Genomic DNA, 13008 nt, shown 5'->3' with positions numbered 1-13008 from the left:
CAGTTCTAGAGCTCCGCCATGCGTCTGATGGCCAAGTTGGATACAAGTCGTCCCTCCATACCAATGTCTGCCCCTTCTAGTGGCTCGCCTTTGGACATGGCCAACTCTGTCATGACTCTACCCATCTCCTTCGCTGGCGTCATCATAGCCTTGTAGAACAGATTCATTGGTGGTATCAGCATCTTCTTGTACATTGCCTGCGGCGGTATGAACGGGTGGATCGCCATGTGTTTTGTCCAATCCACGCCGCCGGGTCGTACGTTATACACCCTGAACATGGGGTTCAATCTACCCAAGTCGACAAGCTCCGACTCGACCTGCCCTTTGACTCGTGCGTATAGACTTGTGAAGGTGCCTGGCGACTGCGTAGCGCCCTCGCCGGAGACATGGAGAAACGTAAAGGGCGAATCTGGGTGGATTGTAGAAAAGGCACGCGCGGCAGCCATGGCGTAATCGTGGGTTATTTTGAGATATTCCCTAAGAAAAAGTGTTAGCATGAGGCTACATAACCTTTTCTATGAAATGACTTACTCCTTGCTGACGTCGTTCTGCGATACGCCCAAAGCCCAGACACAACCTTGTGCATCCTTCAGTTCGTCCAAGAGAGCTTTGTCGTAGACTTTGAAGTCTGTATGGATGATGACTTTCGCCTTGACATGTCCTTCGGCCATCTTGACAGGTCGTCTGCTAAGGATTGATATGCGACTAATGCTCTCTTGCGCGAGCATGTTGTGGAGCACAGATGCGCCTACCAGCCCCGTCGCGCCTGTAAGTATGAGATGCATGGTAGCTGCGGTTCTTCGTTGATTCCGCTGTTTTGCCGCTACATCTGGGACCAAGTTCGACCTGTCCCACAGCTTCGAAATCATCTACTGTGTTTATCTGCGTGCTTAAATGTAAGCGCTACCATCATGATCAGTTGTGATTAACGGGCGTAATATCCTCCAATGGCAACGGTGGAAGCTCCGTGCAGCAGTTGGCAGCCATGGAGATAATAGCGAATTCGATTGGGTAGCTCTGCGGTGTTCGATGCAGCCCCGACAATTGTCCGTCCCTGCCCGTGACACGGAAGGCTAACGCGCTTGACTAAGCTCGAGGTTTCCAAGCTTCACAAAGAGACCGTCGAGTGACATAGCACACAGAACTCCTTCCCTTGGAACCTCCAAAACACGCCTCCCTATTGACATGGGAATTATATCATTTACAATTGCGTTTCAAGGTACGCGCAATGACAGGCTCACAGGCTTCCGCGGCCCCTGGCGATCAGCCGTGGCGAGCCTACGGGATTTCGCTTTGCCCGGCGGCGAGAAAAGTGACCAGGTCCAAAGCAGGATGACTGTCTGCCCACAGCCTGTGCCGCGATAGCTAAGTATCCTCGCGCTCTCTCCACTCACTTTCTTCTCCGTTGCTTCATTCCTTTGAGTCGCTCTTTTGCTGCTTTTTTTTTCGTTCGTCTGAACCTCGTGCAGCCATGGCAGCCGCAGCCATGGCTACCGCGGACCCTCGCATTGTTTCCCTGGTCCTGCACCATTTATCCAACATGAAGTACAAGGATCGCAGACAGCAGGGACCCGATCAACCTGTTGAACTTCTCGAATTTCGGCCCACACTGGTACCTTCGATTCTGGTCAATAAACTTTGGGCAGACCAAGGCACAGCTATCCTGTGGAGACGCTATCCGCACCTTCCCGCTCTGCAGAAAATGATCTTCAACCGAAGGCAATGGTACGCGAACAAAGTCGAAAGGCTGTTCGTCTTGGGTCCCACAGACGATAGTGGAGATCTTGCATATCTAGAGGGCTTATGCTGGCCGGACCTCAAGATACTGGAGCTGGAGGTGGACTGGAAGAGACATGCGAAAGCAATCAACGCCATGCTACACCCAGGCCTTGGGCAACTGGAATTCCTTGGATCCCAAACTGGTGACTCACGTTACGTCGCTGGCACTGTTCTTCCCGCCTTGTTCGCACCATGTACCAACCTTGCTAGCATTACCTTTGGTTCAGATGCTCTTTGTCCTGAAGACCCTGTGTCTTATCGAGAATTGATTGATCTACTCGACGCTGTGCCCAGCATTACGAATGTTCGATTGATGAATGCTAGCTTTTCCAACAAGGATATGCTTTTCAGACTCTTAAGTCGCCGGCCAGGCCTGAAAGCTCTTCACATCGACCTCGATCCGGACTTGCAATTATTGCCGTACTTCTCGGGCCCCAACGCGCTTGTTTCCCCATTTTCCTCTTTGAGGCAACTCCAACTCATGTGCTATCCCGAGCTGGCCGTCACACTCCTACCGCACCTGCCGCTTGTAGAACAAATACAACTAGACATAGCTAGAATACCAGAGCGACCACCGCAGGACTGGGACATGAATATCCTTGATCATATCCTGGCTCAGTTGGCACAGTGCAGTGGGCTCCGGTCATTACGAGTCAACATCGGTGCACTCGCGCTCAACTTTCCATCGGCCGCATCGCACCCGCTCCTTCATGGTACGGCTTTAGTGGAACTTGCCAAAGGCTGTCCCAAGTTGGAAAATATCAACCTTCTCGCCTCGGAACCTAGTGCAATAGATGGGTCTATGATCTCGAGTCTTCACTTCGAGGCATTTTGTAGGAAATTGCCGCAGCTTTTGAGTCTCAATATCAAGCTCCATCCACAAAGCGCAATCGATCTGGAGGCTACCGCGCTAGCGAGTCTCGGAAAGAACTGCCCTCTGCTTGAAACTTTGCGCCTGAAAGTTTCACTACATCTCCCAGATCTACAGATACTACGTAATCATTCGCCTCCAGAAGCCGTCGAGACGCCGCTCAACGATCGCTCTCAAACCCTCGACACACTCTGTACTCCGGCCATTACTCTCAACGGCCATGAACGGGGCGCTTCCGTGGAACTAGAAGATCTAACCGGTACTGGAACTTCTGACGGCCCGCTCTTCCCATTCCTGACGCATGTTGCCTTCGCACGTCCTCAATCTATCCTCTCGATTGTTAGTGACACATACACCGTTTCATCTAACTCGCAATGTAGCTCCGTGGTCGATCCACTCGTTGAAGAAGAGCTTGTCCGGTCATGGGCACAACCGCTAGGAGCACATTTCCCTCGTTTAGAGATACTAGAAGCATGGAGTGACTGGACGGGACAGGATAACGAGTCACTGAGTTATTTTCTACCGCACGAGGAGCTACTGGCGAGTGTTTGGGACTTTTTGAGTGGAGTCGAGCAAGACCTTTGGGAAGACCCAGAAGATGCAGAAGAAGAAGAAGAAGTGAACAACGAACCGGATTGGGCTGAATATCGTAAGGAGCGATTCAGTATGGACAGCTACATCAGTGGAGATTGGGAGCTCGCCAGCCTCGTGAATGAATTCCCGGCAGAAGAGGATTTTAACAAGAGCGCATATTCAGACACATACAACGAAGAGCCAGAAGGCATGGTCACACCGGGAAGAAACATAGACGATGGTCAAGAATCATATTTTGGTCGTGCAAATACGAAGTACATTACTGCTTCTGGGTCGTCAGCAGTTGTTGTCGTACCGCATGCGGCAACACATTGAACGGCAGAGGCTCCGCACACAATACCAACCATCTTTCATACGCATACCAGCCATTTTTCATACGCATACCAACCATGGCAGTACTTTAACTATATTTTTTTACATATACGACTACACGACAAACGTATGATTTGATTCTCAAGACATGATTTCACGCAAGATAGAGATAAGGTATTTAGGCCAGCACACGCGGCGTGTACTACGTTCGATATCAATCCCCTTTGTCTCAAAGCCTGTACCATGTATCCTCTTCCCAAGAGCATTGCACATTGTATATAGAGTAGCTATTCGTTTCTACAGATCATAAGTCTGCCCTTGACGGTCCAGTAATACAAGGCACTTACACCTCATTGCTTTTCGACTTCTGGAATTTCGATGAAGTCCTGCCCTAGTCATCCGATTGTCAACTCCCTGTCGTCTTCAAACGCGCATTCAGATCACTAAAAGCCGCCCATCGATCAACAACTGCGACTCACCACCACCCTTGTCCGGACACGTGAAGTGCGTCTCCAATTGATCCGGGCCCGAGCGTGTAGCTGTAGCAGGTACGCCCACGGTCCAGTTAAAACCATCACACCTCCGCGCTCGACCTTCTTCACATAACGCAACGCTTCTTACCTTTTTGATAGCTCCTAATAAGCTGTATCAAATCTCCACAATATATGCCATGATATCTAGGTTGAGAAAATATTGCACGTCATCAATATATTCATTGCAGTGAATCGGGATCAAGCGACTAGATCAGGTACATACACTGCGCTTTGCTGTCCCTACTATTCCAGAATATAGAATCTGGTCTTCGCCTACCTCGCAATAATTTAGCACATACCAACGACCCATCTATGCTCTTGAATGCTGTGGCTGTGATCACCCCGCCCGCTGTTTGGTGCCGGAAAGCAAAGCATTTAAATACCAAGTCCTCTACTGACCTTGACTCCAGCACACTCCCAACATATACGACCTCCAATAACAGTTTTGCACATAAGACTATCAACACGATACAGCTGCAACGATGAAGCTCTTCAACGTGATCACTACCTTCTTCGGTCTTGCCGCAGCTCTCCCCACTGCCATCAAGCTTGCTCCTTCCACGGAATCCCACTCCATTCAAGGCATAGATAAGCGCGCCAAGGCGTGTATACCCAAATGTCAGGGCGCCGCGGATGATCTCCGGGACTGTAATTATAGACCCTCTTGTCAGGGTGGCACATACTGGTGGCGCGAGTTAAACAACGCATATGTGGGATCGTTCTTCTTGGACCTGCTATCTTGTTAACTAACACAAATACCAGAACAACTGCTGCCGTGGCGCGAAGCTGATACACTCCGAGAACGTTGTTATCAAGGCTGTCGACCTCGACTCTGATACCGCGGGCGACCCAGCCGGCAACCCCGCTGATTACGTCGACCCGGCCGGAGGCAAGGTGGAAGGAGTTTAGTATCAGGAAGGGGTAGAAGATGAGCTCATGGAAGTTTGGATGGCGCTAGCCGAAGAGGGCGTGGAGACGGCGTGCATACGAGGATACACGGCGATGGATAGGAGGCTATGACTTTGTAATGACTCTTGTTAAATTCCTACTAGCTGATTCATTCGAACTATCGCTTTCTGAAGTGCATAAGCTTGGACTGTGATGCCTTGGTAGCTCTAGGGAATTGACCACGAAAGCTCCAAGAAAAGCCGTTTAATGATTCGAACGCACTCTAACTGTCGCGTGGTATGTCTCCTATGTGAGAAAACAATTAACATAAATGCATTTGGAAGACTCTTGGGTCTACGCATGGAATTGAAGTGCGAGGAAGACACGTAGCATCTGACCCTGACTTCAAGAGTTAAATTGTGACGTACAAAAGTAAGAAACGAATATTTAGCAAGTAGGGACAAAAGAAAGATCGAGATAGCGACGTATCAACCATGAATGCTTCAAGGTCTCATATATTCCGGTCCGACGGGAGACCTTTCTTCAGAATACTTCCACTACCTTCTCATCTTCCTAAGATTCGTAGCCAAAGCTCACACAGGACACTACATATCATATGACAACAGTCAGCACACATGCAGCTCATACTAATACCCGCACTCTTCGCGCCCAGCACGACAGCCGCTGTTCCAGCAGCAAGACAGTGTGCCTTAGTAGAGGATACCTGTCATACTACCTGCGACTCCGTCCGTAACAACCTCAATGTCTGTCTGTGCAACACCCAGGACAGACCTGAAGACTCTTGTCGCAATGCGCAGGTCGCATACGTATGCTTCCCTGCTTATAAGCGTCACCACAAGTTATCTCTCTAGCAGAATCGTGCTGATGTTGTATGCAGACCGACTGCGCAGTCAGAAAGTGCGTGCTTCCGGAGCAGCGCCGCGCCGAGGACGTTGGGGATGTGCCGCGACGGATCCAACTTGGAGGACATGTTGTCGCGAACGACGGAGGTAGAGGTACGAAGGATGTGAAGATGGCTGTGGAGTGATCAACCTGAAGGCTATTTCGAATGGTATATATGAGCGATAGTCAGGCGGTGTAGTCGCAGGCTGTCCAGTTCGCTATTAACCATGCCTAGGAGCATGTTGTGTCTTACAATCAGTCACTTGCCGTATGCTGGGTGATAAATTAGTTGATCCGTTACCGTGGTGTAGAAGACGTGCAAGTGTTGACTGGGATGATGCGTGTAAGCCAGAACTTTGATGTACAACCCCCCACCTTCAGAACTCTTCTGCTGTTCGCACCGAAGGTCATGACTCTGGCATATCGAATACATTGGGTAGGATAGCAATATGTGTCATGGTAGGTTATACAGTTGCTGGTCACTGAGCAGGGTGACCTGCGCATACTCTGCGCCAAGAGTAAATATTAGCCCGGATGCTTTCATGTCATAATTCCTTGCGACGCCTGCGGACGTCTTTGGCGGTCTCTTGTAGTTCTTGACCAAGCTGTTAGAAGAAGCTCATGTCGGCCCGTGATCCCAGCTCATTCCATGATCGCCCTAACGCTTCGCATAGAATCGATGACGCGACGGAAATCAAGCCTACGAGGCGCAGCGATGCAAGGGTCTGCACGCGAGGCTTGTTATTTTCTTCGGCATCGCGATCTCAAGGGCACCGAAGACGCGTTCGATCATGATTAATGCTCGGCGACTGGGCGTTGTCTGGGCGGATGCATTCGTCGCCGAGGCATCTTCGCCTAGGCTTGTCGAAGCGGCCAGCGCCTAAGGAGTCAGGCCAAGGTCTATGTCGACACGGAATCGAGGAAAGTACCATATTGGACGTCAAAATAAAGGTGAGTTCTGACGGCTTTCAACGACAGGCGATCCCCAGCTACCTGGAGCAGAGTGTGGTAAGCCGGGCCGTTGGGCAGGAGTCTAGGGCTTTTGGACGGCATCATGTGCCAATCGTTCTCTTACGCCCCACCGGCACAACATCAATCTGCCATGCGCCTCACCAGCGCCCGATGTGGACCATGGCGCGATGGGATGGACAGGGGATGTGGTAGTCGCAGACGTCCGACAAGACGTCGTCTGCTCGGCGTCGTTCCGTATACGCTGGGTACGGCGTGGGAGATACTAGCCAGGTATTTGCCATCCATGGTTCGCTACTAATGAATACCCTCTTTCTACCTGTCTGCACCGTTCCTTTGTCCTTTGTTGCTAGCCTTTTTGCGTCTCGAGTACGAGGAGAGATGCTTTTGTCTTCGGAATAATTGCGATTAGGAAACACGATCTACGCTACGAGTGAACGACTCGATCCTGCACTTCAACCCTCAGCGCGCCCACCACGGGCAACAAACGCGACCATGGCAGGCGCAATTGTGAGCCAGACATGGATTCTCACAAAGAAGACGCTGCTCGTTGTCTTTGTACGCCACTGGTTCTTCACGAGCGTTCGCGCTTTCTGGGCTCCCATAATATTTGTACGTTTAACTAGACCTTGACAGGGAAGCGATGGCTGACCAGGGCTTCTGCAGATGTTCTTCATTACCTACGCCAAAAACTTCTTCGTCCCCCCCTCCGATTATGGCATCGGCGCCCCATCCCTCATTCGTTCATTCCCCAACGCGCTCAGTGTTGCCGAAGGCGGCCGCGACAAAGTCGTCTTTGTCAACAACGGATACACTGGTAGCGACATCGAACAGGTCATTGGACAACTATCGACTCAGGTCCGTGATGCAGGCCTGCAGGCTATCACGATTGAACGGGACGTGGAGCTGCTTTCCACATGTGAGAGCTCGTTGCGTGGTGCCAGCACATGTTTTGGTGCAGTGTCCTTCCATTCCAGTCCGAGCCAAGGTCAAGGACAGAGCTGGAACTACACCATCAGATCGGACGGAGCACTGGGAGAGGAGATCTACGTGAATCAGGATGACAACGATGTCCAGATCTACATCCTGCCTTTCCAACGGGCCATCGACCAAGCCATCGCTTCCGTTGACGGCTCTGCTACCGTTCCCGACATCGATGAGTACCCATACACGGAGCGTACGCAAGAGGAATACGATGATCGGATCAGGACTTTGTACATGGGTGCACTCATCAACATCATGGGTGTGGCTCTATACATTGGTGTATGTGGCGTGACCTACCAACTTACGGGGCAAATGGCAGAGGAAAGAGAACGTGGCATATCGCAGCTAGTAGAAGCAATGTCTCCAGCCAAGAAGCCATGGCACACGCAGTTTGCCCGTCTCCTGTCCATGCACATTGCGTTTGACATTATTTACTTTCCAGGCTGGGTCATCATGGGAGCTATCGTCTGGGCATTGGCTTTCCAAACGTCCAATGCTGCCATACTGGTCATCTTCCACATTCTTGCTGGCCTGTCCTTGACTAGCTTTTCCATCTTCGGGGCCGCCTTCTTCCGCAAAGCCCAACTATCTGGTATCACTATTGTCATCGTTCCCATCCTGTTGGCCATCATCGCGCAAGTCGCTGGACCCTTCAGCACAGGTGCTGTATATGTTCTGAGCTTGCTCTTTCCATCTATCAACTACGTTTTTTTCATCATCTGCGTCGCCCGTTTTGAGAGACAGCTTATTGGCATGAACCTCGTCGGAGCTGCGCCCGACTACCAGGATCACATTTGGACCACTCCCGGCATCGTCTTTTGGGTGTTCGCTATTATTCAAACTATCGTATACCCTGTTCTAGGGGCTCTCGTCGAGCGCTGGTTGTATGGTACGGTGTCAGCGGACAGGAAGACTACGACTTCTTCGCCGGATCACAACATTATCTTGACAAACTTCTCGAAGCATTGGACCCCGAGCTGGTTCCGCAGAAATGTTCTTACCAAGTTTGGCGTAAAGCCACCGGAAACAGTCATCGCCGTGGATGATTTCAGCATGAAAGCGCGCAAAGGTCAAATCATGGTTCTACTGGGCGCCAACGGTAGCGGAAAGTCCACCACCCTAGATGCCATCGCTGGGCTCAATTCGATCACTAGTGGAGCGATTGAGATTGATGGCACCGGAGGTCTTGGACTGTGTCCGCAGAAGAACGTCATGTGGGATGAACTGAACGTCTATGAGCATGTTCGCATCTTCAATCAGCTCAAGTCGACCGGAACCTACGATACCAAGGACACCATCGAGAATCTTATCCGCGCTTGCGATTTGGGACATAAGATCAAGGCGCAATCATGCACACTTTCTGGCGGTCAAAAGCGCAAACTTCAGCTTGCCATGATGTTTACTGGAGGTTCAAAAGTCTGCTGTGTTGATGAAGTGTCATCTGGCTTGGACCCACTCTCGCGAAGGAAGATCTGGGAGATTCTACTTGCCGAGCGTGGTGATCGCACCTTCCTGCTTACTACGCATTTCCTCGATGAGGCAGATGTTCTCGCTGACTACGTTGCCATTCTCTCTCGCGGCGTACTCAAGACTAAGGGTACTTCGGTCCAGCTTAAGCATGAAGTCGGCGCCGGATACCACGTCACGTATCCCAAGGACGCTCCAGTCAAACCCCCGGTAAATGCTGTGAAAAAGCCTGCGCCCTCCGAGGGTATGATTCAGTATCAGTTCGAGGACGCGCTGCCCGCCACCAAATTCGTCGACATACTGAGAGATCACGGGGTCAAGGACTACGACATTGTTGGCCCAACACTAGAAGACGTATTCCTTGCCAATGCTGAGGAGGTAAAGGAATATAATCTCATGGACGCTGATCACGGTGAACAGACTGGCATGACAGCGTCGGACAAGGAGCTAGACGTACCTTCAGACCATAACTCTGATGCCGACAAGAGACTAGAGATGGGTAAAGGTCGTGGTACTGGTCTGTTCAAGCAGATGCTTATCCTCGTACAAAAGCGAGTGACCATCGTAAAACGCAACTTCTGGCCATACGTCTTTGCCCTGCTTCTTCCAATCGTCGCCGCTGGTTTGGTTACGCTCTTCTTGAAGGATTACGAAGCTGTGGGCTGCGATCCTGGAGCCAGCGCCAACGACCCGACGATCTTCTCACTTTCCAACGTGGACGATATCCCACTCATCCCTATTGGTCCGAGGAGTACTGTTGGTCCTGCTATTGATACAATCATCCAACGGACAGGCATTCCCGAGGACAGCTTCTACCTCGTGGATACACTCGATCAGTTCAATGATTTCGTCAACACACAATTTCGCAACATTACACCGGGTGGCTTCTTTTTGAAAGAGAACGGTCCGCCTGTCATGGCTTACCTTGCGAACGGTGGTGTCATCGGTGGCCTCATCACATTGAATACTCTCGACAACATCCTAACGAATAGTACCATCTCCACGCAGTATCAGCAATTCGCTGTGCCCTTCGCTCCTAATATGGGCGACACTCTACAGCTGACTCTGTATTTTGGTCTGGCCATGTGCGTCTACCCTGCGTTGTTCGCTCTGTATCCCACCCAAGAGCGACTGAGGAACGTGCGAGCGCTGCACTACAGTAACGGTATCCGGGCTGTGCCACTATGGCTGGCGTACACTGCGTTCGACTTCTTGTTCGTACTTGTGATCTCTGCTGTCACTACGGGGATCTTTGCAGCCGTAAGTTCGGACTCACTTATCATATAAACGTTTGGGCTAACGTTGTGCTAGGCTTCCGATGCATGGTATGCACCAGGCTACCTCTTCGTGGTGTTCTTCCTCTATGGCCTTTGTGCAACCCTCTTCGCGTATCTGATCTCTATTGTCGTCACATCGCAACTCGCAGCCTTCGCCTTCGCCGCCGGAGGTATGGTGTCGCTCTACCTTATTTATTTTATCGGTTACATGTGCATTTTGACTTATGCGCCTGCATACGCCATCGATTCTTACATCGAATACTTCCACTGGACTGTCTCGCTGATCTCGCCATCAGCAAGCTTGCTTAGGACACAGCTGCTATCTCTAAACTCCTTTAGCATATTGTGTGATGGAAACCAGATTCCAAGCTATCCCGGTGCTTTGACTGTGTACGGAGGGCCCATCTTGTACCTCGTTGTGCAGATCATTCTGCTTTTCATTGCCCTCGTGTGGTGGGACTCAGGATATCGACCAGCGTTCCTTAACCGCGAAAAGAGCCGTCAGCAGCACTCGGAGGAGAGGGTGGATACTGTTCCTCCTGCTGTCGCTGCTGAGATCACGCGCGCTGAGCAGAGCACAGATAGCCTTCGTGCACTGCATCTGCAGAAGACGTTCGGGTCTAACCATGCTGTCAACGACATCACTTTTGGCATCCCGCAAGGTCAGGTTTTCGCCCTCCTTGGTCCCAATGGCGCTGGAAAATCTTCGACCATCTCACTCATTCGTGGCGACATACATCCCACAACGCATATCAACGGTGGTGGTGATGTTTTGATCGAAAATATATCCATCATCAGCAAGCGCGCAGCTGCACGAGGTCATCTTGGTGTATGTCCGCAATTTGATGCCATGGATTCCATGACGGTGACCGAGCATCTCTACTTCTACGCTCGCGCTCGCGGCGTCCCCAACCCAAAGGCAAGTGTCGATGCAATTCTCCAAGCTACCAGTCTGGGGCGCTTCAACGACCGTCTCGCGTCCAAACTTTCCGGTGGCAATAAGAGGAAGCTCAGCTTGGGCATTGCTTTGATGGGTAACCCATCGGTTCTACTATTGGATGAGCCATCCTCTGGTATGGATGCAGCTGCAAAGAGAGTCATGTGGCGCACACTACTCGGTGTAGCCGCACCTGGGCGTGCCTTGTTGATTACTACTCACTCCATGGAAGAAGCAGACAAACTCGCCACCCGCGTCGGTATCATGAAGCGCAAGATGCTTGCCCTAGGCACCGTCAGTGCTTTAGGAGAGCAGTATGGCGATGCTTGGGTCGTACAGCTGGTTCTCAAATCTGCACCTGAAACCACAGAAGAAGAGATGGAAGCTGTCAAGCAATGGGTTCAGAAGAAGATTCCTGGTGTTCAACTTGACAAATGGGGTTCCCGAGGTGGAGGCCATGGACAACTACGGTTCAAAGTACTCAAGGCCGCATCTCCCGATTCTACTGCATCGCCCGCGCATCTCGACAATGCGCAAGATGGCAAGATCACCGAAGCAGAGGTCCATCAAGTCAATACGATATCTTCAGCTGCTTCAGCATCTGATCTGGGCGGCATCCCTGGTCTCATTCAGTTGCTGGAGACCAATCGCCATGAGTTAGGTTTGGAGTACTACTCTGTTTCGCCCACCACCTTGGACGAAGTCTTCCTTCGCGTTGTTGGCGAAGAAGATGAAGAGACGAGCGGAAAGAAACCAGAGGGTACGAAGAGGAATCAGTGGGGCCGTTTCATATGCTGTGGCATGTGGCCTGCTTAGTGTATACATGCTACAACGGGAAATAAGTGCTTGAACTACAAGTAGAAGATGGGCGAATGTGTGATTATATGGTGGTTTCGTTTCCACAATCTGGCGTTCTAAGATACCACACAGCACTCGGCTTTCGTGTATAGACTGTCCAGTAATCTTATTTTGTAATACTTAGCCCCCCAGTGCCTTCGAACTTTGTGAAACTATTTCGCCATTTTCGAATAACCTTTACTGGCATCTGGAATCGACCTGCGGGAGCCAGCCTAGGTTCTTTGTTCTCTTGATACATGCTTGTATGGTTTGCAATACCCCTCGTCGTGGTTACTCAAACAGTCTGCGAGTAGCGTCTGCAACACCCTCTATTTCACACACACACACACACACACACACACACACACACACACACACACACCGCGGGTACATACATGTCTCTACCAGCTCACAAGATATCTTTCTTACCTTCGTCTTTCAGTGTCGTCCAGTCGTATCTTCAGATGTAGTATCCGCATACGGCTGTCTCTTTTCGCCCTTGAACTTATTCGGGTCATGGGTGTTCCGGCGCTTTGAATGTGATCACAGTATATGGGTACATTTCGCGGTAGATGCCAAGTTTGTAGAATTTGCGCAACAGGAAACTTTAATGCGACCGATGCAGAGAACGTCCATGTCACGGAGTACAGATTCAAA

At 50.8% G+C, this 13008-nt stretch overlaps 4 protein-coding genes across 4 annotated transcripts; 3 read left to right on the top strand and 1 right to left on the bottom strand.

The window, feature by feature from the left end:
- Nucleotides 1-5: 5 nt before the first annotated feature.
- ALTATR162_LOCUS10908 (uncharacterized protein) lies at nucleotides 6-785 on the bottom strand (the record flags this gene model as incomplete). The annotated part of the gene is made up of 2 exons (XM_043318548.1): nucleotides 6-477; nucleotides 532-785. The coding sequence occupies 2 exons, from the start codon at nucleotides 783-785 to the stop codon at nucleotides 6-8; spliced, it is 726 nt and encodes a 241-aa protein (XP_043174483.1).
- Nucleotides 786-1540: 755 nt separating this feature from the next.
- Nucleotides 1541-3559, top strand: ALTATR162_LOCUS10907 (uncharacterized protein; the record flags this gene model as incomplete). The annotated part of the gene is made up of 1 exon (XM_043318547.1): nucleotides 1541-3559. One exon carries the CDS (start codon nucleotides 1541-1543, stop codon nucleotides 3557-3559), a length of 2019 nt encoding a protein of 672 aa, XP_043174482.1.
- A 1012-nt stretch (nucleotides 3560-4571) lies between these two features.
- Nucleotides 4572-4998, top strand: ALTATR162_LOCUS10906 (uncharacterized protein; the record flags this gene model as incomplete). The annotated part of the gene is made up of 2 exons (XM_043318546.1): nucleotides 4572-4799; nucleotides 4852-4998. 2 exons carry the CDS (start codon nucleotides 4572-4574, stop codon nucleotides 4996-4998), a joined length of 375 nt encoding a protein of 124 aa, XP_043174481.1.
- Nucleotides 4999-7344: 2346 nt separating this feature from the next.
- ALTATR162_LOCUS10905 (uncharacterized protein) lies at nucleotides 7345-12330 on the top strand (the record flags this gene model as incomplete). Its single annotated transcript, XM_043318545.1, has 3 exons — nucleotides 7345-7461; nucleotides 7516-10560; nucleotides 10612-12330. The coding sequence occupies 3 exons, from the start codon at nucleotides 7345-7347 to the stop codon at nucleotides 12328-12330; spliced, it is 4881 nt and encodes a 1626-aa protein (XP_043174480.1).
- Between the last annotated feature and the right edge of the window lie 678 nt (nucleotides 12331-13008).

Source organism: Alternaria atra (assembly GCF_907166805.1).
Source record: "Alternaria atra isolate CS162 genome assembly, contig: 34, whole genome shotgun sequence".
Lineage (NCBI taxonomy): Eukaryota > Fungi > Ascomycota > Dothideomycetes > Pleosporales > Pleosporaceae > Alternaria > Alternaria atra.
This window is presented reverse-complemented; position numbering and strand designations above follow the sequence as displayed.